This window comes from Mesoplodon mirus, assembly GCF_964341445.2.
Source record: "Mesoplodon mirus genome assembly, chromosome: 1".
Taxonomy (NCBI): Eukaryota; Metazoa; Chordata; class Mammalia; order Artiodactyla; family Ziphiidae; genus Mesoplodon; species Mesoplodon mirus.
Genome location: NC_138976.1, coordinates 46,779,220 through 46,806,159, shown reverse-complemented (window position 1 = coordinate 46,806,159; position 26,940 = coordinate 46,779,220). Strand labels below are relative to the sequence as shown.

General features: G+C 42.7%; 1 protein-coding gene across 7 annotated transcripts in view; it reads right to left on the bottom strand.

Moving 5' to 3' along the window:
• Window positions 1-26,940, bottom strand: part of APTX (aprataxin) — a 68,747-nt gene that overhangs the window by 25,167 nt on the left and 16,640 nt on the right. For 4 of the 7 annotated variants that reach the window (XM_082602342.1, XM_082602340.1, XM_082602341.1 and 1 more), the window contains exons 2-8: window positions 26,048-26,184; window positions 24,699-24,745; window positions 24,159-24,461; window positions 23,497-23,556; window positions 22,450-22,676; window positions 16,382-16,485; window positions 14,951-15,229 (exon numbers count right to left, since the gene is read on the bottom strand). In XM_082602342.1, the coding sequence (XP_082458468.1) occupies window positions 15,075-15,229; window positions 16,382-16,485; window positions 22,450-22,676; window positions 23,497-23,556; window positions 24,159-24,461; window positions 24,699-24,745; window positions 26,048-26,180 (1,029 nt within the window). In that variant the 5' untranslated portion in view covers window positions 26,181-26,184 and the 3' untranslated portion in view covers window positions 14,951-15,074. Of the gene's footprint in view, window positions 1-4,740; window positions 4,827-5,703; window positions 5,855-14,950; window positions 15,230-16,381; window positions 16,486-22,449; window positions 22,677-23,496; window positions 23,557-24,158; window positions 24,462-24,698; window positions 24,746-26,047; window positions 26,185-26,940 lie in introns of those variants that run through there. The other 3 variants (XR_014291749.1, XR_014291750.1, XM_082602343.1) reach the window with 3 other exon arrangements.

The window sequence follows — 26,940 nt, the reverse complement described above, 5'->3', positions numbered from 1 at the left end:
CCCTCCTGGTCACGGTCTCCTCTGTTCCCCACCTCCTCTGGCTTGAGCCCCTATGGGCAGCCTCTGGCCTACACCAACAGGCCAAGGATGCCTCAGAGCCCCAGGGGCGTTCTCATGGTGAGGATCCTGGCTCGGCTCCTTCCCCTCACTCAGTGCAGAGACGTGGCTCTGCTATCTCAGCCCATCTCCATGGGAGGAGAAGGGAGGGAGGAAGTGGGCAAGAGCTTCACATGGGCTGAGGCGCAGCCCCAGGCCCCTACCCCGCCCCCTCCTGGGAGGCTTGGTCCACACCTGCCTGGTACCTACTTCCAGGCAGGCCCGTCCATTCCACCTTGTCGCTGGGGGGAAGAAAAGGAAATTTAAATCCAGGGGGCCAGGCCCTGTACTGGACATTTTAGATACTTTATTTCACTTACTTCTCACTGTTTTAACACCTGATTTTACCATAAAGGAAACTGAGACTCCGAAAAGCCAGCCAGAGCAGGGAGGATCCAAACAGCCAAACATGCTGGGTCTCTCTACTCTGCCCTTTCCACCTCCGCTTGCTCAGTAGCAGCAGAGGTTTTATTGGAGTAAGTCATTTTTCAGCTATACTTTTACCTTTCTCTGTTCACATGGTTAGAAGGGAAGGATGGAGATGGGAAGCACATGCTTTTATGAAGGGGACTGAGGGAAGAAGTCAGGTTGTTCAAATAAGATGCCCCAGCCTTCAGACTCATTGCCTTCAGCTCAGCCAGGCTTGGACATTCACAGCTTGCCTTCTAACATACTTTGACTGAACATTAAGGCTCAGTAACTGGTTTAAGGGAGATGTTCTGTGTGAATACGTGAGGAGGCACCTGGACATAAGGGAAGAGTTCTAGCTTCTAATTCCCTATTCTCCACCCACTACCTTGGTCTGGGACAGAACCATTCTGAGTTTTTTTTGTTTTGTCTTGTCTTGTTTTGTTTTTTAGCTGCGCTGCACGGCTTGCGAGATCTTAGTTCCTCCCGACCAGAGATTAAACCCAGGCCACGGCAGAGAAAGCACAGAGTCCTAACCACTGGACTGCCAGGGAATTCCCAGAAACACTCAAGCAAATTGAAACTAAATTCCTCAAGCAAAGTGAAACTGAACCCACCTACCTTATGGCATTGCTGCCAAGGTTGGTGACTGTCACAAAGGGAGCCTCAGTGCTGTTTATTTAGTGCCTCCCTCTATACCCAGCAGACCATATTTCCAGGCCCCAGAGGAGGGGAAAAATCTTATCTTGAAGAGACCAGTTTCTATTTCTCAGGGCAAACCCAGCTTGAGAATTCCTTTTGTCCCCAAAGACATGCCTGTCCTCACTGCTCTCCCACACACCTGGGCAGCCTAATGCTCCCTATGCCCATCTCCCTTTCACAAATGAGTTGTCATCTCTTTCTCAAAAAGTAGACTCCACTCTGGTATTCCTCCCACCACCAGTAACTGGAAAACAAGCTCTGCCTTTACAGAACAGTATGCTCAGCAGGTCAGCCTGGCAAACTGGAGTTTCAGAAAGGATTCCTGGAGGATTTTGCGGTGTTTTGGAGAGTGCCTCTGGGCAGATCACAACTGTGACAAGTTCTTTCCAAATTGTGACAATTCAATCATGCCTTCTACAAAGGACTGACTTTTTACACTTAACATGGGTGGTAGCTGCCCTTGCTCATTTTCCCCGAAATCTTGAAGTGAGCTTGGGACAGCGAAACGGAGGCAAATGCGTGGTTTTCCGAACACTGCTTCCGTTCTGTGGCACCTGTGAACTGGCAGATAGGCACAGGCAAGAGGTGAGGAGCCTCTGCTGACAGTTATGCTGGAGTTTAAAATGTCTGTGCACATTTGAGCCCAGGAAGGCAGCAGCTTCCAAACCCCACCCCCATCAACTGTCAGAGGAAGAAAAACAAACAGCTGGAGGGGGAGTGGAGGTCTCTCACTGTAGTCTCCCTAATTTACATGGCTTGCTGCTAGCAGTTGTATTCTTTTCCCTTGAAATTTCTTCTCTCTAATCATAGATTCTCATTATCAGAGAAGTGGGACATTGGGAGGGGAGGAAAGAGATGCTTACTTCATATTAAAAAATTTCCCGATCAGGGCTTCCCTGGTGGCACAGCAGTTGAGAGTCTGCCTGCCGATGCAGGGGACATGGGTTCGTGCCTGGTCCAGGAAGATCCCACATGCCGCGGAGCGGCTGTGCCCAGGAGCCATGGCTGCTGAGCCTGCGCATCCGGAGCCTGTGCTCCGCAATGGAAGAGGCCGCAACAGTGAGAGGCCCGTGTAACGCAAAAAAAAAATAAAAATAAAAATAAAAAAATTTCCCTATCAGATAATGCTTTAAACCTTGTAACAGGGGCTTCCCTGGTGGCACAGTGGTTAAGAATCCACCTGCCAATGCAGGGGACACGGGTTCGAGCCCTGGTCCGGGAAGATCCCACATGCCGCGGAGCAACTAAGCCCGTGCACCACAACTACTGAGCCTGCACTCTAGAGCCCCCAAGCCACAACTACTGAGCCTGCATGCCACAACTACTGAAGCTCACACGCCTAGAGTCCGAGCTCCACAACAAGAGAAGCCATCACAATGAGAAGACCACGCACCGCAACGAAGAGTAGCCCCCGCTCACCGCAACTAGAGAAAGCTGCGTGCAGCAACAAAGACCCAATGCAGCCAAAAAATAATTAATTAATTAATTAATTAATTTTAAAAAAATCTTGTAACAGGACATTCACCAAAAAAAAAAAAAAAAAAAGAATCTAGACACAGACCTTACATCTGTCACAAAAATTAAATCAAACTGGATCATAGACCTAAATATAAGATACAAAACTAAAACTCCAGGAAGATAACATGGGAGAAAATCTAGGTGACAATGGGTTTGGTGATGACTTTACAACATAAGTTGGGGCAGGGGGAGTGGGGGGGGAATGAATAATAAATTGCACTTCATTAAAATTAAAAATCCTTTAACTGGGGACAAAATTTTTTGTTGTACAAATAGAACTGAAATGCAAATTCCTATCTGAAGGAAAGAATACTGGGGTTTAAAATCACAGTAAAGTATAAAAGACTAATGGCAGATCCTTGCCTAGGTCATATTGTTTCGTTGCTGTGATACAGGTAAGGAGAAAGGAGATGAGAGCACCCAAATACAACTACTCATTTATAAGAAAATACAAAGAAAAAATACATGTGACATGTACAAGGAACAAAGTCTTATTCTAGGGATAAATTCTTATTATCTTATCCTTATTCTAGGGATAAACCACTTCCACTTTAGCATCTTGAACATATGCCTTCTCAATGGACACAAGGAAATCTGATGGTTCAGGTCTTAAAATTAGATTAAATATTTCCTTGTTATCAACAGCCAAGGCAGTTTCCGTAAGTCTCAGATCCAAGCCAGCAATCAATTCATAGCAGTAAATATTTTCATTATTTAAAAAGTTCAATCATGAAAGTAACTAACAAATGCAAGAACTACTTTTCTGAAAAATATCACTTTGTAATATAAGCAAACATTCATCAAATGCAATCAAGAAAAAAGGAAGAAACACAAAATGCAAGATATGAGAAATGGAAAGAAAACAACAGAAATCAAAATTTCCCCCCCAGGAAGATGACGTATATAATCTTTGCTTTCAACTCTCAAAAATTATTAAAGGGGATCCAGGTCACATCAGGGAGAGTAACCCTTCTCCAAAATCTCCTCCTCCCTTCCCTAGTTCTCCCGACCACTCAAAAAAGGGGTAAGACAGGAATAAAGACACAGACCTACTAGAGAACGGACTTGAGGATATGGGGAGGGGGAAGGGTAAGCTGTGACAAAGTGAGAGAGTGGTATGGACATATATACACTACCAAACATAAAATAGATAGCTAGTGGGAAGCAGCCGCATAGCACAGGGAAATCAGCTCGGTGCTTTGTGACCACCTAGAGAGGTGGGATAGGGAGGGTGGGAGGGAGGGAGATGCAAGAGGGAAGAGATATGGGGACATATGTATATGTATAGCTGATTCACTTTGTTATAAAGCAGAAACTAACACACCATTGTAAAGCAATTATACTCCAATAAAGATGTTAAAAAAAAAAAAAAAAGCTCCCACTTCCCAAATGACTCAAGGTCCTCTCCAAATGTTCACCTCCTGTATCTTCTTTCTCTTCCTCCCTTTTCACTATGTAGTTTGGTTTAGCTTCTCTGACTTCTTTTTGTTGCCTCTCCACTTCTCTCATTACTTGAATTCTCTACCACAAAGGATATCTGAAGCCAAAGTCCTGACCATTCTCTCCTGATTTTCAGGTCCTATTTGCTCCTCCACTTCTCCTGATCTTTATGTCTGAAGTCTGGCTTTCAGGCCACAAAGCACTCACACATGAACTAACCTATAAATGTTATCTCCCATTCCCACCCCATCAAAAATGTTTCCTGGAGTCCAAGTCAACACTGAAAAAGTAGCCCTCAGGAACCAAGAGGGTTCATTCCCAGAACTCAAGGACGGTTCAATATTTGGAAACCTAATATAATATGCCACATCAACATAACACAAGGGAAATCATGGGACTTCAATGGCTGCTGAAAGACATTTGTAAATACAAGTAGGAAGTTGCTGTGTACAACAATTTTGAACAAAATGTAGTTGATATCTCTGTGAAAGAAACAGAGATTGAGGTTGTGGGCAAACAGAGAAAATATAGTCTTCTAAATCTAGTGATAGGGAAATCATCCAGAACATGAATTACCTTCATCTGTGTCATTCTCAGGCCCAATTGAACCTGTTAAAGGCTTGGAATTTGGACTTGCAGGATGTCTTTCCATCTATAGAGGACTGGAGAAGTGATATGACTTGTTAAAATTATTAGCCATTTTTGGCTTTACCAGTTATTAATATAAATTAACTGAATGTTGATTGCATTCCCTTGTGACCTATTACTTTTTTTAAATAAAACTTGGTTTTTCTCACATTCCCAAAAACATATTCACTGTAGCTAATTAGAAATATTCACAACATAATGAAAATTATGTTACCCACATTCTCACCATCCAGAAAAAAACACTAATTAACATTTTAGTATATATTCTCCCACCATGAGTTTGGGAATATAAGCGTTCTTGGTGTTTAATAAAGACTTAACTTTATCACTGGTGTTAAAACAATCACTTCTGTGTCCCAAATGACTCAATGGGATATCAGAGGCTACTAGACTAAAGAATTTTAACAGACTCTTGAGGCAAGAGTTTAAACATTTGTCTGCCAGCAAAACACAGTATTAGATGTTCTCCCATTGATAGCAGAGTTAATTTCTGTATGTGGTTTGGAAAAATGCCCTACCAGATAGTTCAAAATAATCAGGGTCAAAGGGATGTACATACACATATACACACACACACACCAGCTGAGAACCTCTGCCCTAAGAAATCGATAGATAATTGATTTGTATGAAAATGTATGTACAGTGAGAGACTCCACAGTTTTCACCTCTCAGAACCTGTGTGACTCCTTCAAAATGTCAGGAGCCCTGGTTTGTAAAGTTCTTTCCAGCTCTAATATTCTGGTACTATCTGAGGTTGGGGCACTTATTCTGCCTGTTTAGAAGAGAGAAGCATTGAAAGAGCTGGAGGACAGAGGTGAAGCTAGGTTCTTTTATCAGAAGGAGGTTTTGGTTGGAAACTGGCCCATGAAAAATGCACACGCAGCCCTTTACCTTCTCTGTGGATCACCATCTCGCTTTGACAGTGCTTCCTCTAATATCGAACCATCAGAGAATTAATAATTAAGTCAATGTAAAAATGATGTCACTTTTCAAAGATATGCCCAGCAGAAATGTCTGCTCCCAGTGCTGCTTCCAGGTATACCTGTGATGGGAACAAGAGTTACTAACCTTGGGGTCAACTTAAGAAATGGGAGGAAACGAGATAGCATACTTTTCAATGCCTACCATGAACTTGACATGTCCAAGACCCTCCACTGTTAAGTGCCAGAATCAGATCTCAATCATGGCTCTAGCCAATTTTAGAGTCTATTTAATCTCAAGGCAAATGACCTCCTCTATCAATCATGTATGTTTTATATTCTTACTACACCCAGGTTTTCTGTCAAACTTCTATCTTAATTAGGAGATCAGTTAAACACACATAAACCTTATTTTTAAAACCCCTCTGTATTTTAAAACACTGATTCTAAAATATAAGAGTTACATAAAACTTCCCCCACCGCAAAAAAAAGGACAAATTGACTTTATTGTTCAAATGCTGCCATCTGGTGGCCAAAGATAATAATCCCCCTAAAAATAGATACTTCATAGAAAAGGTATGGAAAACCCCAATAGCCTTTATCACCTTGTTTGTTAGCAAAGATTGATAATCTGGAACGTTATGTGGGAAAATATGAACATTTTTATGTTCCACTAATTCTGATCCATAACAGATACTATGATCATAGAAATGCAAATCAAAACTACAATGAGGTATCACCTCACACCAGTCAGAATGGCCATCATCAAAAAATCTACAAACAATAAATGCTGGAGAGGGTGTGGAGAAAAGGAACCCTCTTGCACTGTTGGTGGGAATGTAAATTGATACAGCCACTATGGAGAACATTATGGAGGTTCCTTAAAAAACTACAAATAGAACTACCATACGACCCAGCAATCCCACTACTGGGCATATACCTTGACAAAACCGTAATTCAAAAAGAGTCATGTACCAAAATGTTCATTGCAGCTCTATTTACAATAGCCAGGACACAGAAGCAACCTAAGTGTCCATCAACAGATGAATGGATAAAGAAGATGTGGCACATATATACAATGGAATATTACTCAGCCATAAAAAGAAACGAAATTGAGTTATTTGTAGTGAGGTGGATGGACCTAGAGTCTGTCATACAGAGTGAAGTAAGTCAGAAAGAGAAAAATAAATACCATATGCTAACACATATATATGGAATCTAAGAAAAAAAAAAGGTCATGAAGAACCTAGGGGTAAGACGGGAATAAAGACATAGACCTACTAGAGCATGGACTTCAGGATATGGGGAGGGGGAAGGGTAAGCTGTGACAAAGTGAGAGAGTGGCGTGGACATATATACACTACCAAACGTAAAACAGATAGCTAGTGGGAAGCAGCCGCATAGCACAGGGAGATCAGCTAGGTGGTTTGTGACCACCTAAAGGGGTGGGATAGGGAGGGTGGGAGGGAGGGAGACGCAAGGGGGAAGAGATATGAGAACATATGTATATGTATAACTGATTCACTTTGTTATAAAGCAGAAACTAACACACCATTGTAAAGCAATTATACTCCAATAAAGATATTTAAAAAAATTAGAAAGTAAAACAAAAAACATTTGTTATTATAAATAACAATGGAATTTAGTATGCTATTATACCCTCAGACCTACTGTAGGACATGCTGTTCTTTGCTGTTCCACTTGTGGCAGGATTCATCGTTTTTCTAACAGGTACAGATACCTATGCCTGATACTGTGAGGAAACGTTATACTTGAGCTCCACTCTTATCTCTCTCAGGCATTTTTTGGAATTGTCTAAAATGTAATTACATACTGTCAACCTCTAGCATGATACCAGGCACATAATAGAAACCCAATAAATGTTTCACTGTGAGTGGAGAAAAAAAAATTTTATTGGGATCCTATTATGTTCCAAGTATACTGAATTTTATTGGGTACATGTCAGAGAACCAAAGAAATAGCATCTGTTCTAGAGAACCTCATGGTCTGGTGAGAAACAGGGTCCCCACCCTGTAAGGTTGCACATTTGTGACCTACATGAGCCCCAGACTCAGGGGTGAGTGTGGGCTAAAAGCTTCCACCTGCAGAGGGTGCCTTTTACTCATTCACATGAGACATACACTAACAGCTTCTCAGGTGGGGTATTCAGATAGGGGTGCCTATTGGGGCCTTTCTCCAAAATCTTGGGTCTCTTCCCTAATGCCTGACAAGCTGGAGGGATCACATTTTAGTATTTTACCTATTTCCTCCCCTTGCTCTGTCATGAACATTTTGTAGCTGATTCACTGTGTTATACAGCAGAAACTAACACAACATTGTAAAGCAATTATACTCCAATAAAGATGTTAAAATAAGGAAGGAAGGAAGGAAGGAAGGAAGGAAGGAAGGAAGGAAGGAAGGAAGGAAGAAAAGAAGGAAGGAATCAACACACACACACACACAAAAGAATTAATCTGTTCAACTGGCTTTTCGGGCAACTCCCAAAGCCCCTTCCTCTGCCCTGGCCCTAGCCTCCTACCCCCGAAAGAGCAGCCAATGAAAGAGCAGCAATGAAAGAGCAGCCAGTGAAAGAGCAGCAGAGCTGGTGGTCTACTAGTGAGCCAGGACATGGAGGTGCCTCAGGACCCTGGCAACTCTAGCCAGTGTTGTAGGAGTGCATCCTACAGCTTCTGGAGAAGTTTCTGCAAAAGGTCCTTAGCGAGAAGCTATTCAATTTGAATATGATAGTTTTTCCTCCAATCAAGGCAAACAGTACAGGCTGGGGGTCGGGGCAGTGGGTTGTGTCAACTTTCAACCTGTAGCTACGAGAAGCCCAGGATTGTCTGCCTCCGTTTTAGTCTTAGATCCCATGTCAACGGCACGGGGCTAAGGGAGCTACCGGCATTTTGGAAGGATGTGTGCAGTCCATGTGAGTGGTAAATATCTGTTGTTTTGCAAATTGCTCTTCCCTGTTCTGTGTAATTCTAGCGGGGCCATCAGTCCTGTGGCCCTCCACCCATCTCGCCTCAAGATGGTCCTGTTCCTCAAGACAGCCAGAGTACGTCTCCTCCTAAGAGATACAGTGATTAGTCCAGAGATGAGTATGTGACCTAAGCAGAAGACTCAGGGTCCTTTCTATACTTGGGCAGGAATGTCAAGGAAAAGGACTGTCCTCTCTCTCTCTGAGGCCCATGGCTATTTTTGTTGCCCCCTGGAGAGAGTCAACACAGGAAAGCAGAACTAAGAAATGGAAAGGGAAAGTTCTAATGATGTCACTTAAACCCCTAGATTCAGCTATGCCCTTTGCTCTCCACCATGGGTCCAGAATCAGCATAAACTGGGGCAGATGAAGACTTCTTTTAAAACTTACTTAACAGTTAAGGGCATGGATGTAAAGAATCTCTGTATTTTAGAAAGCTCATCTGCCAATTTTGATCTTAGTGAAAAAGGAGACCTTAGGGACACAGCAATAGAAGCTAACCAGCTGGAGCCTGAAGCAAGTTATAAGTCCCTCTTACTACTGGGAGGGATTTTAAGTATCATCTAGTCCAAAGCCCTGGTTTTAAATATGAGAAACCAAGACTGGAAGGGAAAAAGAACTTGCTGGAGAGAATACTCACTGAGGCCTCACAGGTCAGATGGGGTTAGTTTAGCAGAGAAGACCAGGATTGATGAGTGCTGTACCTGGGACTTTCATGTTCATACTTGTTTAATCCTCACAGTCAATCGGGGATTACACATTTTAACTCAATTTCACAGATGATAAAATTGAGGCCAGAGAGGTTAAATGACTACTCCAGTGTCACACAGCTAACATGTGACAGAGCTGAGCTTCAAATACAAGCCTAAGCCTTTTTTTTTTTTTAATTTATTTATCTATTTTTGGCTGCATTGGGTCTTCATTGCTGTGCGTGGGCTTTCTCTAGTTGCGGCGAGCGGGAGCTTCGCTTCGTTGCAGTGCACGGGCTTCTCATTGCGGTGGCTTCTCTTGCTGCGGAGCACGGGCTCTAGGCACATGGGCTTCATTAGTTGTGGCTTGCGGGCTCTAGAGCGCAAGGCCTAAGTCCTTTTATTCCTACTCTACCTTTAGATAAAGAAAATATGCAAGACAAGAAACAAGTGGGATTTAGCACTGACGCCATTCCTTATTCTTAAGTAAGATGTCAGTACCCTGAGCACATCTGGGAAGAGTCAAGAAGACTTCCAATACAGGCCAAGATCTGGTTTAAATTGCTAAATGAACCCTTTAAACCTCCAAGTCCCAGTAGCCTTCTAAAAAATGACAAGGTTGAAATAGATGGTCTCAAAATAAATTTGCAAAATGGAACAGGCAAAAGGAATTGAGTAGTGAATGGCCCAGAATCCTAGAACTCCTTTCCCACTGCCCCATGCCCAGGCTGTTTCCTTCCCTGAGGTCTGGGTAGACAGCAACTGCCAAGAGAGGAACTCTCAGGCATTTGAGGATGTCACTGATTTGATGAGTCATTTGACAATTGCTTACATATTGCTCACCTACCAGCCCCTCCCTGAGTCAGAAGCATCAGAACCCTACTAATTAGGAGACTCCAAGACGCAAGCAAAGCTCATTCCTTGGTGGTAGCTTGTTTGTTTAAAAAAAAAAAAAAGTTAACAGATTAAGATATAAATAATAGATTACTCCATTTCAGAGAGGCTAATGGACTTTGAGAGCCCTTTCCTCCAGCTCCAACTTATGATTTGTTCAAAGCCTATTCTTCATGCTACCATGTAAGACATTCGCTTGATCAGTTTCAGGTTCCAGTTCAGCTCTGACTGTCACATCTTACCTACCTTCTCTTTCAGCAAGAGAAGAACTCAATTGTAAATGTGCCTTCTTGACTAGAGTTTAAAGTATCCATCCATATTCAACTGCTTTATTTTAATAAAACTGCTGTCTTGTCTGGCTATGATAGGGCCAAGATAAAAGAGGATAGTCCTAATGGAGAAAATACTACAACCTGGCATCACAAATGTGATTTACACGCTTTTGGTCTATTTTTTCATGCCAGTATGCCCTGTACCTTGAGAAGACTCCACCCAATTGCAATGCAGTGATAAATCTGGGTTAAACAGGCAAAGAAAGGTAATTTTTTTCTAGTGATAATGTCAACAATAGCCCACCTGGGGGAGGGGATGACATGAGGCCTATACACCTCAATATTTTGCATCCTTTTTCTGGCCCCTCCAAGTCATTATTTAATTTGTTCTTCTAAAAGAGCTATTATTCAAGCTCACTGAGTAGCCTGGCTGAACAAAGAATTTAGAGGTGGCCACCTCACTTCCAAATTTTCCTTCACTATCTCTCACATATTATACTATCTGTGATATAGTCTCTCCTTGGTTGCAGTTTATCAAATATTCTCATCTTGATTTTAATATTGATATGCTAAACTATATAACATTACTGATTAGGTGGAAAATTAAATTTAATCCTTCTGCAATATCTATTTCTTAAAGTTCACTGGGCATTTTATCTGAAATTTAGTTAAATGTTCTGTAATTCTCAAGTGCACTGGCTGGGGCCTCAGTAAAATCTCTGCCTTAGTTTAACAGTACAAGCTGCTACAAGCTGTACTGGGTCTTCAGTCTTGAGATACAATCATGGTGCAGATGATCGGTACAGTTTTCCCCTAGATATTCATTTTGGTAAAGTAGATTCAATGCCATTTATTCATTCATTTAGCCGTGTGGCATGTGGGATCTTAGTTCCCCAACCAGGGATCGAACCCACACCCCCTGCATTGGAAGTGTGGAGTCTTAACCACTGGACCACCAGGGAAGTCCCAATTCAATGCCTTTTAGATAGCTTATGATGAGAGTCAGCCAAGGTTCCCAAAGCCCTCAGACCCACTGAGGATTTCCCTGTTTCCCAAGACTCCTGCCTGAGTGTGGTGGCTAAACTGCAGCCAGCAGTTCCTGGGTCCGGGTTCCAACTCCAGCCAGAGGCCCCCAGGATGTGTATGTACTAAAGGGCTGAGGAAGGAGCACTGAGACCAAAGGAGAGCATCCCAGAAACATCCTGGAGATGGGATCTGGCCCCTTGTCTGTCTTCCACAGTGATGACAGACACCTCCTGAAATCCCAGACACATGATGAACCTTTTCACCAGAGAAGGGGTTCGTAAGTTGAGGTCTACCGACCACTAGGGAGTCTATGGAAGCACTTCAGGGACTTTATAAACTCCCTATTAATGTATATAAAATGTGTATATATACATTATCCTGGGGAGTAGGCTTGATGGCTTTCATCAATTTTTTTTTTCAGCCGCGCTGCACAGCTTGCAAGATCTTAGTTCCCCGACCAGGGATTGAACCTAGGCCACCACAGTGAAAGCACCAAGTCTTAACCACTGGACCACCAGCGACTTCCCTATCATATACATTTTTTTTAATCTAGTCTATGGAAGAGCTCTGTGGAAGTCTCCAAGTTGGCATTACTGGGACAGAGAGAGGCAGTTAGGCCAATTCCGTCACAGATGAGCCCTGAATCTCTGATATCTAGCCATATCCAAACTCCAGGAAATGTCACTGAACCTGCAGAGACTCTTAATGACCATCCCAAGTATGGCCTGGTCCCTGAAGGGACTATTCATCCCTGGATATCAAAGAGACAAACCCAGGAGAGGAAAAAACATATATGCTCTGAGTCTACTATGGCTAGCTACATTCATCAGGGTCCCAAGCCAAGCCTCTGAAACTGACCCCTGGGCAGGAAGAGGGGAATGGGAGCCATTGAAGAGGAGCAGTTATCATTTCAACTTGGCTCCTAAGAGCCTGGGGCCTGAGAGGCTCCCTCCAACCCCTGCAGAAAGGAAGGGCTGGTGGCTACAGCCAGTCACTCTCCCTCATCTAATGCCCAAGGTCTTCCTGGATCCTGAAATAACATCGACCCTGCAAAGGGAAGGAAGACCCATAACTGGCCCAGAAAGCCAACCAGAAAATACAGTATGTGCCCTGGCAGGACATAGCCTAATCTGGAAGCTTCAGAAATGCAAGGTGTTTTGAAGCCAAGGGCTGACTTATACTCTGGTTCTCAAAATTTAGTATGAATAAAGATCATCCTGAATGTTTGTTATATAGTGCTGATTCCTAAGACCCAGGGGATTGTGATTCAATAGTTCTGGGGTAGAACCCAGGTATTCAAATTTTTTAAGAGGAAACTAGTAATTGTGGTCTCAGGAGTCCATGGAGTATACCTTTAGAAAGAGAGTTTCTCTGGGTTCTAAGGCATCAGATGTGGAGAAGGGGATAGATCAAGTGAACCCTCTTTCCCAATCCCCACCATTCCCCCCACCAAAATAAAAGCAGAGCTTCCAGTTACCATTTATCGAGCCCTTCTCTGTGCCAGACACTATGCTAAATCTTTTACATGGATTATTCTATTTAATGCTTATAACCCTGAAGTTCAGGGAAAATAAGTAACTCGCCTAAGATCCCTCAGCTCTGAGTACCTGAGCCAGGATTGGAACCCAGATCTGAATCCAGAGTCTGTTCTTAACCAACAAGCCCATGATTCTAGAAAGAGTCATAGTGATGACACCAAAGGAAAAGCTATGAAGCCACATCCCCTCCACAGGGTCGAGGGAGAAGGCCATGGGCCACAGGGTAAGGAGGCAACCACTGCAGGAAAGGAAGCAGACAACTGGACAGGCTCAAAGGTCCAGAGTTGAGCTGGACAGAAGGAACTATTTATTGGATAAGGAACTATTTATGGATAAGCTGGGCTGATAAGATAAGGACTACATTCCTGGAATGCAGAAGGAACAGAGGACAGAGACGAAAAATGTTGGACAAAAGGGCTTTAAAGGAAATGACCAGCCTCAGAGAAATCAACGAAAGCCATTGAAACTTTTGGTCAGCACAGGCCCAAGGCCCCTGCGGGTCTGTGACCTCTGCTGGTTAGTACTGCATTTTACTGTTCAGCTGAGAGGGAAAATAATGAGTTCAATACACCAGAACCAAGACCAACTTTGGAGCCCAGGATCTTTTACAGATTTTTAGATCTTCATCCTTTAAAGGGGCATAACAATAGTAGCTACCCCAGAGTTACATACAGTAAGAAGTAAATGAGATCATTTGGATAAAGTACTTAACATAATACCAGAAACGAAGGAGCTGGACAAGTGTTAGCTGTTATAATCACTAATTACTACTAATTATGACTATACCCATGCCCACCAAAAAACCACTGTGGCATCTTGTTTATTTGTGAAAGACACAGGTCAAATGTGGTCTCTGTGGATTGAGGTTTTTCTCTCTTCAGAGAAAAGTTATTGTTAAGATGTTCTTTTTTTAAAAAAAAAAACAAGAGCAAAAAATGTCACACCGCCAAATATAACAACAACTCATCAAAAATAATGTTTTAGACTTCGCTTCACCTTTAGTTTTGATGTTATCCAAAAAGTAACTTAATCCAACTGTTCCATCCAAATTTGTTCTGAGGGAAAGCAATGGGGCTCTATGCAACTTTTCATTCAACAACTATCTTTTTGTGCATCAGAGCTGACTTTGTGACTATTAGCTGACCTCCTGATAGTTTTCAATTACCTAAGAGAGACCCCAAACAAATGAACTTTATTTTCAGACAACAGATCTTAGCAAGACACCAAGAAGACTTGACAGCTGAACTGTGATGAACATATGGCTGAGTATTTCCATAGCATCCAGGAACTCCTGATATAAGAAGAAAACTCCATCCTTCTACCCCCTCACCTAGCCTGTTTGCTCAGAGTGAAGGAGAACTGATGAGACAGACTTCCTGGGAAGAGGAGCATTTGGGTGGTTTGGGATAGAAAGCAATGAAGGGGACAGAAGAAACTAAGTCTCCCTATGAAGGAGGGAAAGAGAGAGAATATTACAGACCAGATTGAGATCAAAGAACAAGACCAATCAGTGCCTTCGGGATAAATAAGAGACCATTCTGGCTACTCTGATGAAAGGGTACCACCTGCCTCTGAGGAGGGAGGATAAATGTAAGAAACAGAAATATATAAGCAGCCCTCTGCCTCTATATCCTGTGTTTGATCAGTTTGAACATGGCTTTGCTCCCATTAGTCAGACCTGATGTGGCTCCTGGAGATGGTGGGCCAGGCCTATCTCAGCCACCCTCACCAGAGAACACATCCATGACAAACCCTAATTCCTAATTCCTGAACTATTCAAGTCACCCCATATTTGTGGCCACTCAGGAATAGAACAAGCTTTGAAAAAAAAATTGCATGTTTTAATTCAAGAAATAAAAGTTCACACACAATCCAGAACAGGTGTCAGGAATTTGGTCTAAACAATCAGCCACACCTGCTGCAGAAGTTCAGGCTCCACAGAATCACTTTGGCCAGTGCTTCCTGAGATGCTCTTTCAGCTGAGGAATGGAAGGCAGCAGCTGCTGGCACTCATGACAACGGAGGGGCAGCTTCAAGAGCTCACACATCCCATCTTGGACAGTCACTCTGCCAGCCTCTTGTACCATCTCAATCACAGCTGCAAGCAAGGAAATAGAGTTTAGAGCCCAGATACAAAAAAAAAAGAAAGGAAGGAAGGAAGGAAGGAAGAAAGAGAGAGAAAGAAAGAAAGGGGAGGGAGGAGGGGGGAGGGAGGAGGGGGGAGGGAGGGAGAGGGGAAGGAAGGAAGAAAATCTGACTCCCAAATATGCCAGGTATCCTTAAAGCTAGTAAACTTGAGGTTACATTCACTATTAGGAAAATGGGCTCAGTCGGGTTCTAAATCTGAGCAACTTATTTCTGAGATGATTACATTCCTTCAGGATACACTCTAAGCAATCCATGTTACTATGTCAAAGGCTTATTATCACAGGGCTTTACCCCTAGTTATCCCTTGATCAATAGGAGCTGTCATCATTAACATCCCAGCATGATGAAGTTTCACAGTATACACACTGGGAAATGCTTCCTTCTGTATACACAGCCTTCCCCTGTTAAGTAACCACTCTTGACGGAAGGCAGTCCCCAAATTCCTCCTAGCTGAGTTTATTCTCAGGACCACCTCTGAAGTCCCCCATTGTTAAAATAAACAATCTTTTTTATACCCTGACATAACAGCATTCTAAGTCCCCCAAGAAGGCTGCTCACAGCAAAGTGGCAATCCTACTACAGTCCAAATAGCCCAGTTTCTTTTAATGGGGCTCTCTGTACAGGCAACACAAAGTTGTACATAGGTTTTTGAAGCCAAGTTATTTTGGGAAACAAATGAATCAAGTATAAGAACAACTGAGAAGGGCCCTGTTGGGGCAGTGGTTAAGAATCCACCTGCCAATGCAGGGTTCATGGGTTCGATCCCTGATCTGGGAAGATCCCACATGCCGCCGAGCAACTAAGCCCGTGCACCACAACTACTGAGCCTGCACTCTAGAGCCTGCAAGCCACAACTACTGAGCCTGCGTGCCACAACTACTGAAGCCCACGCGCCTAGAGCCCATGCTCTGCAACAAGAGAAGCCACCGCAATGAGAAGCCTGCACACTGCAACAAAGAGTAGTCCCCACTCACCACAACTAGAGAAAGCCCAGGCGCAGCAACAAAGACCCAACACAGCCAAAAATTAATTAATTAATTTTTTTAAAAAAAGAACAAGTGAGAAAATGAAACAAATGTAAAAACCAAAGAATACTGTTTACCTTGTGATTCGAGGAAGTATTCGGTATTGAAAGAATTCCAGTGTTTTTTGTTTTTAAGGCAAGGAGAATCAAAATCCTGGCTGATCACATGAAGGTGTACATGGCTAGTTGAGAGGAAACAAAGATTGACCATTAAACCCAGCTTAATCAAAATGACAAAAAGTATGGGTATGTAAAATATTGATAGTGTTTCCATTTAACTCCACTCATTCATTCATTCACTTAAGACTATTTAAAGCAACCTAAATGTCCATCGACAGATGAATGGATAAAGATGTGGTACATATACACAATGGAATATTACTCAGCCATTAAAAGGAACGAAATGGGGTCATTTGTAGAGACATGGATGTACCTAGAGACTGTCATACGGAGTGAAGTAAGCCAGAAGGAGAAGAACCAATATATATTAATGCATATATGAGGAATCTAAAAAAATGGTATAGATGATCTTATTTGCAAAGCAGAAATAGAGACACAGATGTAGAGAACAAATGCATGGACACCGAGAGGGGAAAGGGGATGGGATGAATTGGGAGATTGGGATTGCCATGTATACACTGCTATGTATGGAATAGACAACCAGTGAGAGCCTGCTGTATAGCACAGGGAACTCTACTCGATGCTCTGAGGGGAGGGAAAACCAGAAGGGAGGGGAAATGTGTATACATATGGCTGATTCACTTCACTGTACAGCAGAAACTAGCACAACATTGTGAAGCAACTATATCCTAATTTTTTTAAAAAAAGACTATTTACAGCTCATGAAGTACCTACTCGGGCCAAGCACTGTACTAGCACTGGGAATTTAGCAGTGAACAAAATGGGAAAGGCCTATGCCCTTACAGAAATTATATTCTAATGAGGGGAGAGAAATAATAAATAAGTAAACAGATAAACAAGAAAAATTCAAAATGTTAACATTGCTAAGAAAAAAATAAACAGGGAAATGGGATGGAGAGTGCCTGAGGGTAGAGGCTGCCTCTTTAAGTAGCTAGGGTGTCCAGGGAAGGCCTCTCCCAGGCAGTGATTTGAGCTGAGAAAGCAGTCATGAAAGCAAAGATCTGAAAGAGTGTTTCAGGGAGTGGGGAGACCAAGTGTGAAGGCCCTGAAAAAGGGCTTGGTGCAACCAAGGAGCAGAAAGGAAATATGGCTGGAATGGCTGGAAACAAGGAGCAGGGACTAGGTAGAAGCCAGATCATAAAGGGTCTTATAGGTTGGCAGAGGGTTTGCATTTTATTCTGATTACACTGGGGAACCACTGAAGGATTTTAAGCAGGGGAATCCTGTTATCTGATTGACACTTTATAAGATCACTCTGGCTACTGTGTGGAGAAAGGACTGTAGAAAGGGTAAGGATGGATACAGAGAGACCAGTTAGGAGGCTGCTGCTGCAGCAGTCCAGGCCAGAAATAATCATGTTTTAGACAGGAGCTATAGCAGTCGAGATGACAAGAAGCAATCCAATTTTGAATATATTCTGGAATAGAACCAAAGGGACCAACTAATGGATTGGATGTGGGTTTGGGGAGGTGCCACTTGCTGAGATGAAGAAGCTTCAGGAAAAGCAGGTTTGAGGAAGAAAACCAAGAGTTTGCTTTTGGACTTGTTAAACTAAGTAGGATGACTTTTTGTATAGCTTTGACTCTTAGAATCAGTAATATTTCACATTCTCCCAATAAATCATCAAAACCAACCAGTGCCGTGTGGGAATTTAAAATGGAATAATAAGCAGTAACAAATAAACCTAACTGTATTACAAATGAAAAAGGAACCACACTGAAGGGAGTCAGAAAGAAAATAACTACCTAATTAAGCTTGGAAAACAGTATTTTGACTGGATTCTGTAAAGATAAAAAGAACGTTATACAAAGACTGTACTCTAATAAGTAAAATGTCTTTCTCACCTGGGTGTGGATTAGCAATTCTGCAACTATTTTATGTGTACACTAGGACTGAACAAATAAGTGAACTAATTGTACCTAAAGAGAGCCAAATTTCTCACTGTTGGAGAAAGAAGTCACAAAAAAGGAAACGGGAAGACAAGGATGAACCTGTGGAGTTGGACTGGAATCAGAAGTATCAGCATGAGCTCATGGCTTTCCATACAAATGTACAGGTAGGTAAACAGAGAAATAAACAGAGAGGTGCATGTATCTGTGTGGGTTAGGATTCATGCATGTATTTCCTGGCTCCATCTGCTAAGAGGGCCTAGAAGCAAAGACACTCTGGAACCAACCACTTCTCTCTAAAGAAACCTCGTGCCCTAGTCTTGGCTTATAAATGTCATTATCCACTAAAAAGAACTCGGGCTCTTTGGAAAAGTGGTTCATTCCAGGGCTAGAACAGGAAAAATATAAGACAAGCCTGGAATATCTTGTTCCAAAAAATAAGGAGCCAGAAAATAAGGAAGAGCTCAAAAAATGTTTGGGGCATGTCAAAGTGATACAGGAGCCAATCTAAAGGAATTTCCAATGTCCAAAGCTGGAACAATTTGAGCAATAAACAGAGGTAGATTAAATTAAATCCTATAGACTAAAATAAATATCCATGAGTCCATACGTGTATTGAATAAATACATAATGGGGGAGGACAGCTCTTCCACACAGAGGAATTCCAATTAATAAATTAGAAGGAATGAGAGAAACATAAAATTACCATTAGGTAAACACCATAATAATAACTGTTGCAGGCAAGATCCACCAATAGCTGCTAAAATCACTGGGCAAAAGTTTGAGGAGAATATAGTAGCATAGTCTTAAACATCTCCCCCCAAGATATTCATCAATTACAAGGGAAAAATAGTAACTTTGAGTAGAGAAACCTGGCAGACACCACCTCAACAAAGTGATCAAGGTGAATATCATGAGCAACAAACCATCTCGACATCCTGCACTCCTTGATATGATGCACTGAGAAGGACACACATCATTTCTGTGGTATATTGGCAAAAAAAAAAAAAAGGCATAACCTCAATCTAGTCATGAAAAAACATCAGACAAACTCAAATTGAGAGACATCCTGTAAAATAACTAGCCAGTACTCATCAAAAGTGTCAAGGTCATGAAAACCAGAAAAGGAGGAGGAACTGTCACAGATCAGGGAGACTAAGGAGAGACAACAAATAAATGCAATGTGGGATCCTGGAGCAGAAAAAAAATGGAAAGAAAAATGGCTGAAATTCGAATAAGGTCTAGAGTTTAATTAGTGGTGATATTATGGAAGATCTTTGTTCTACTTCATACTTCCAGTTTTATATTTTCTAAGTTGAAAATATATTACTTTTTTTTTTTTTTTTTTTTTTTTTTGCGGTACGCGGGCCTCTCACTGTTGTGGCCTCTCCCGTTGCGGAGCACAGGCTCCGGACGCGCAGGCTCAGCGGCCATGGCTCACGGGCCCAGCCACTCCGCGGCATGTGGGATCTTCCCGCACCGGGGCACGAACCCGTGTCCCCTACATCGGCAGGCGGACTCTCAACCACTGCGCCACCAGGGAAGCCCGAAAATATATTACTTTTACAATAGAAAAAATATTTAATTTATTACCTTTTCTTTCCTATCTTTAATTTATTCAAAATGATATCATAAAGAGTGATCATAGGGCCTCCCTGGTGGCACAGTGGTTGAGAGTCCTCCTGCCGATGCAGGGGACACGGGTTTGTGCCCCAGTCCGGGAGGATCCCACATGCCGTGGAGGGGCTGGGCCCGTGAGCCATGACCGCTGAGCCTGCGCGTCTGGAGCCTGTGCTCTGCAACGGGAGAGGCCACGACAGTGAGAGGCCCGCGTACCGCAAAAAAAAAAAAAAAAAAGAGTGATCACAAAAGGATATGTAACTGGAAACTTTACTTACTGGTCATTTTGCTTCCCACCCACACCAGTCACAGCTCTTGCCTTTAGCATTCTCCTTAGCACAACAGCAGATGCAGAAAACGGACGTGTGGACACAGGGTGGGAAGCAGGGGGTGGGATGAATTGGGAGATTAAGATTGCCATATAGACACTACCATGTGTAAAATAGATAACTAGTGGGAATCTGCTGTATAGCACAGGGAGCTTAGCTCCGTGCTCTGTGGTGACCTCAATGGGTGGGATGGGGGCGGGGGAAGGGAGGTCCAAGAGGGAGGGGATATATGTACACATATAATCGATTCACTTCGTTGTACAGCGGAAACTGACACAGCATTGTAAAGCAACTATACCCCAATTAAAAAAATATATTTTTTTTTGCGGTACACAGGCCTCTCACTGTTGTGGCCTCTCCCATTGCGGAGCACAGGCTCCGGACGCGCAGGCCCAGCGGCCATGGCTCACAGGCCCAGCTGCTCCACGGCATGTGGGATCTTCCCGGACCAGGGCACGAACCCGTGTCCCCTGCATCGGCAGGTGGACTCTCAACCACTGCGCCACCAGGGAAGCCCCCCAATTAAAAAAAAAAAAAAGGTATGGCCACCATGATTACTACGTGAAAAGGGCTTTGTGATCAAGGGCTGTTAGTCATGAGCTCTGCAGCATTAGGGAAATAGGATTATGGGTGACTTTTTGCCGTAAATTTTTGAATAAGGTTTTAACAATTAAAAAATATTTTTTTAATGAGATACAACATAACCTCCACCCTGTGACCTAGCAATTCCACTTCTGGGTATTTATACAAGAGCAAAAAAGTGAAGTATATCCATGATATACACAACAACATGCATGGATCTCAAAATCCATTATGCTGACCAAAAACAGACAGAAAAAGAGTATACATTGTATGATTCCACTTATATGAAGTTCTACAACAGACAAAACTAATCTATGCTGAAAGAAAGGAGAACAACACTTGGGGATTGAGGGGAGGATTGCAAGAAAGGAGCACAAGGGAACTTCCTGGGAGATGATAGAAACGTTCTGTATCTTGATCACAGTGATAGTTACATGGCATGTACATCAAGACTGATCAAACTATAGATCTTATTGTGCATTTTATTGTATGTAAGTTATGCCTCAATTTAAAATAAAGAGTATTGATGGGGAAAAAATGGGGCACAAAAATTTCACTTGTTAAAGTGACCAGTAATCTAAGTCATAATTACCCACCTAATAAAATGTGAAGACTGTTAGGTGGTTAAATAAAATAATCAAAAGAAATTCTGACACATGCTACAATATGGATGAACCTTGAAGACATTATCCTAAGTGAAATAATCCAGCCACAAAACAACAGATACTGTATAATTCCACTTATACGAGGTACCTAGGGAAGTCAAATTCATAGAAACAGAAAGTAGAATCATGGTTGCCAAGGGCTAGGGACAGGAAGGAATGAGAGGTAGTTCAGGAAGATGAAAAAAGTTCTACAAATAGATGGTGGTGATGGTTGCACAACAATGTGAATGTACTTAATGCCACTGAACTGTACACTTAAAAATAGTTAAAATAGTAAATTTTATGTTATGTATATTTTACCACCCCCTCCCCCCAAAAAAACAGCCTAAGATAAAAGACTCCGAAACCCAATTACTCTGCTTATCTTGTTGCTTAGCTCAAAAGAACTAGAGATCTGCCTTGCTTTCATTCCTTGAAAAGAATCAATCATTCCTTTCTGAATCCTTCGGGTATGAGCCAAAGGAAAACAGGCTCTACACTTTTTTCTCATTTTATTTTAAATCTTAGATCTACTAGGCTGTCATGAAAGAATTCAGTGATGCTTGCCTCCTTCAAAGCAATGGTTCCTAATCATTTAGGGGTTATAGATGCTTCTGAAAAATCTGATAAAAGCCACTGACCACAGTTCTTCACCCGAAGGCAATGAAGCTGCTTCATCTAGTTCATAAGTTAGGCTCTCAGAGTTTACACTTTGAGAAGAACAAAGAACTGTATGTTATCGAATTATAAGCAGAAGTAGGAACTTAAGGCTTATGAGCAAGTCAGGCAGGAGGGTTGAAGTTTCACCCCACCTGCCTTGGAAACACCCTACCCTACTCCCCTGGACCTCAGGGCTATGAGCACAGTCAGCAGACCCAGGCTGAATCCATCTGTCCACCTAGATAGAACCAGGACACACAAGCACTCCCCACAAGGCTTACCTCATGCTGGGAATGGCATGGTAGCCCAATCGGAAGCGGAGTTTGCTAGACCCAGCAAAGTCTGCAATCACTTTTTCCCCGACAGTGTGCATGTGTCTGAGGAGCTCAAGGTGTTCTCCAGTCACAGCCTTCAGACTGGAAATGGAGGCCCATGGTAAGACCAGCCAGTGGTGACGAGCCTTGGGGTATTTATCCTTAATCACCACCACCTGCTCATCTTTGTAAACCTACAGAGGGGCACAAGAGAAGGAAACAGATATCTACAGCGCATCTTGTGTGTGCCAGATACAGTCACATTCATTAACTCACTTAATTCCCACCACAATCTTGCGCAGAAGGTCTTAGTATCCCAATTTTGACCGATGAAAGCACAGAGACTCAGATAAGTTGAGTGTCTTGCACAAGGCCACATAGTTATCAGTACTAAGTGGGAAGTCTAGAATTCCAACACAGATCTAGTTGACTCCAGTCTGCGTTTTCAGTCACCACACTACACAGAACACACAGAAGAGGCACATAGTTCCTGAGGATCTGATGTAAAACCCCTGCAGGCATGAATTCAAATGCACCCTTCTCACTCTAACACAGCAGACCACAAGATACATGCAAGTGTGCTCCAAGAAGCCCTATCAGATTGCCCCTTGTCACTCCAGGATGTAATTTAAGAACTCAGACTCCTCCCAGGATGACACCTGACTATTAATCCCAGGGCAGCCCAGTAACTACAGTCACTATACATTATCTGACACTCTGTTGAAAGAGACCACACTAAGGTTAACACAACTTCCCTTATAATAATAGTACCCAGAAGTTTAGGAGGAACAAGGCAGAAGGGATATTCATTTGAGAAACTTGGCTTCTCTCCAAAGAACTCCAGTTGCTAACTTACTGACAATGAGAAAAGCCACTTGATCTCACAAAACAGCCCAGTAAAACGAATCTCACTCAGAAGGACTGATCTCCTTTGATTTCATTTGTAGTTATGAACTCTGTGAAGTGATCATTTAAAACGTGGAATGTATTTCAATGGCAAAATTTTATTCTGACCTGCATTTTGGGGTCCTCCATTGAAATCTTCAAGCCTTGACTCCAGTGGCCCAATGATTCCTAAAGCAAAAAGGGGCAATGTAAATCACAAATGCGATAGTTAAATTTGTCAGTAGTTAATACCGGACGTCAGCGAAGTCCAACCAAACTTGGAAATAAGGTCAGTCTTTAAGAATTAAACTATATCTCTTTACCTCAATCTTTTCCTTTATAAACCATAAACCATTCCCATTTTCTTCCCATATTCAGAGGTGCATGTCTAGACAGAGGTTGGAAACACCAGAGTGTGAATTGCATCTGCTTTGCCCTCTCCCACTCCATCTACAGCCAAAGTTTCCACTTTGACATCAGGATGTGAATCGCATGATCTATGAAGAATGTTCCAATCTTAACCTTCTATAGATATACACTGACCCATTTTAGCAGCTCAGTGTTAAGCACACTGCCATTATCACCCTACCTTCAAGGGGCTTACCTCAGGAATTCAAGAGAAAAGTACATAAAGGGAATTCACCCAACTGACTGGTGACACAAACAAGTGACTCTTTCATCATGGTTAATAACCCCTTAGGCATGTCTGGGCTTTACTGCGTACAAAACAATTAAGTAGTCATTACACCTCATTTAATCTCCACATCATCTATCAAGCACACTACCCTCACCTTTTTGGTGGATGCATCTTTCCCCTTCTTTGGGGGCACAGAGCACTGGCTAGGATTGCTCCCAGGTTCTAATCTTGTACTGGGCTCAGCTTCCTGGGCAGCATCCCTTTCTACAGAATCACTGTTGCCTGACCTCTTTCTCTTCCTGTGTGTTTCCAGGCCAGGGTTCTTTGTCTCTTCCTCAAACTCTATGATATATGGATAAAGTTCATTCACCAGGTGGAGGACCTGGCCAGGCTGCAGCTTCACCTCTTGGTCTTTCCCAATTATGAGTGAGTCAATGCTGGTGGGATTGACCCCTACCTATGGAATAATCAGAAAATAATTATAATAATAGCAATAACACCGTTAGCAATATAGCTACTCCTACGTTCACCACTGACTATGTGCCAGGCACTGTGCTTAATATTCACTTCTGTTACTCTGCCACTTCCACACGTGAAAGAGAAGCCTTTATTGGCTGGCACAGACATTCTAAAGTCAACAGTGTAAGAAAATCATCAAGTATAACATGGAAATCCAAGTTATAAATAGACATACCTGCTTTACCTTGACATATCCTTTGTTACACTCTGCTTTCAACTGTACTGAAAGAGATTGAAAAAAGTTAAACCCAAATGCCATGAAGAACCAGGCACTTGCTCCTGTTCTCCCTACAAGACAGTGAAGCCTCACTCCAGGAGGCAATGTGACAAGGGTTTCCTCAAAGGCCTAAGAGCAAAATCATCCATTATTCAGTTGGCTAGGGCTCCAGGTCCTTCCATAAAATGCCCAACAGTGTACATACTCCTTTAGCTACTGCTAATATCTTTATAAGGCAGCTTCACTGAATCCCCACAAGTCTCCCTATTCCAGAGCCCTTGGCCCACTCAGGATCACAGACTCTGCAGTCAGGAAAGGGGACCCATTTCTCTCACAAGCTCTTATATCTCAGGATTAAATCAAGACTTCCACTATTGTATGAAACCAACAGATGCCTTCAACAGAGAAAAAGGTAAAAGATACGTTCCTGGAAAATTGAAGTTCAGCTGGTCTTGGGTAGGAGTAGAAAGAATACTCTAGAAAAAGGATTGCAGGGACAGAACAGTCTGAGCATGTGTGGGAAGAAGTAACACTAAATACTTGTGTTCAGATACATGAACAAAAAGCTTCTGGACAGGGTGACATACACATCCCTACAGCTGCTGCTGTGACAAGGCAGACAGAGAGCAAGAAGTAGTGTCTGCTTCTGTATGTTTGGCTTAGCCAGCTCAAGCATGGCTTTCTTCTTTTTCCCATTTAGATTAACTCTTGTGGGAAAAACCATAATCAGTGCTCCAAGCCTTAGGAACCCCTACTATGGCAAACACACTGCAGGGGGAGGCCTGGTAGCAGTGAGCACGTCTGGAGTTTACAGGTAAAAAAATGAGGTACATGGTAAAGATTTTTCCTAAGGACTTTCATTTCATTAAATCCCACTAAAGACATTTCAAGAGCTAGATGTCATAGTCTTTTAAAGATACCACCCTCTGTGTGTGGCAAAATGTAAAGGACGAAACCAACCCATCACTTCTCAGACATGGTTCCAACCTGGAAATCCCAGAATTCAATTGTCTCACTGCCCAAAGAGGAATCTCCCTGGGCAAAGCAGAGTGCAGAACTCAGTTCCACCACCCCGGAGTACAGGACAGAACCTGCCTGCTCCCAACACTGAATATTAACCACTTTCAGAGGGTGCAGTCAGGAGTGCATGGGGCCCTAGCACTGGTCAGAAGAGCTCAGTTCCTGAGTTTTGTTTATGGCACACAAAAGGTTTTCCATCAGTAGCATCCAGGAAATGTACATCTTTGATTATATCACTATCTGAGGGAACCAAACATGGTAATCTCCACAATCCTATGACCAGTTACCTTGCTGTCGAGAACATTTCTTGTCAGTGATCTTGGTCTCGGGGCTGCGCCCAACCATGACTGCTTCCAAATGTGGAAGTTTGATTCGCTGGTGCCGATTGTCCTGTCTCACCAACCAGCACACCCGCATCATTACTCTGAGAGACAAAACACAAGAGAATCGCTGGAAAAACGAGCACAGGTGCTCCAGGGCCACACCCCAGCACCACCACACATGCCATTTACCAGCTGTTCATCTTGAGGCAAGTGACTTCACCTCCCTAGTCTCAATTTCCTTACCTGTAAAATGTGATAATGACAGGACTCATGAAGGTGTTGTGAGGATTAAATAAAACAATATGGGTAAAGTATTCACTTCTGTGCCTCAGTCATGCTACGTAATCAAATATTTGTTATGTTTATTGATATACTCTATGTGCTGGACATTAAGCTACCTGCTGAGGATCAAAGAATGATGAAACATTGTCCCTAGCCTTCAGGGGCCTGGAGTGCGATGGGGCAGACTCATATACCAATTATTACAACATAATGTAATATCTACTATAAGAAGGGGGTAGCCAAATATGGCCTTAGCCCAGGGAAAGGAAAGACTAACTCTTGTAGGGAGCCTCAAAAAAGGCAGGGATATTCACGCTCAGTTTTAAAGGGTGAGAAGCTTGCCTGGCAGAGAACTAAGGACGTAAGAACAGAGGATGTTCTCCACAGGCATCAAGGTTTCCATTCCTTAACTGTCAAAACATACTGATGTTAGGACAACACATTTCACTGCCATCTGCCAGAAGATAGTCATAATAAATATACAAACCTACAATTTCTAAAGTGTGAATGCAGCACCTTTGTGCAATACACAACCTGCACAACACCATTGGAGGGTCTGATATTCTCTTGTAAAA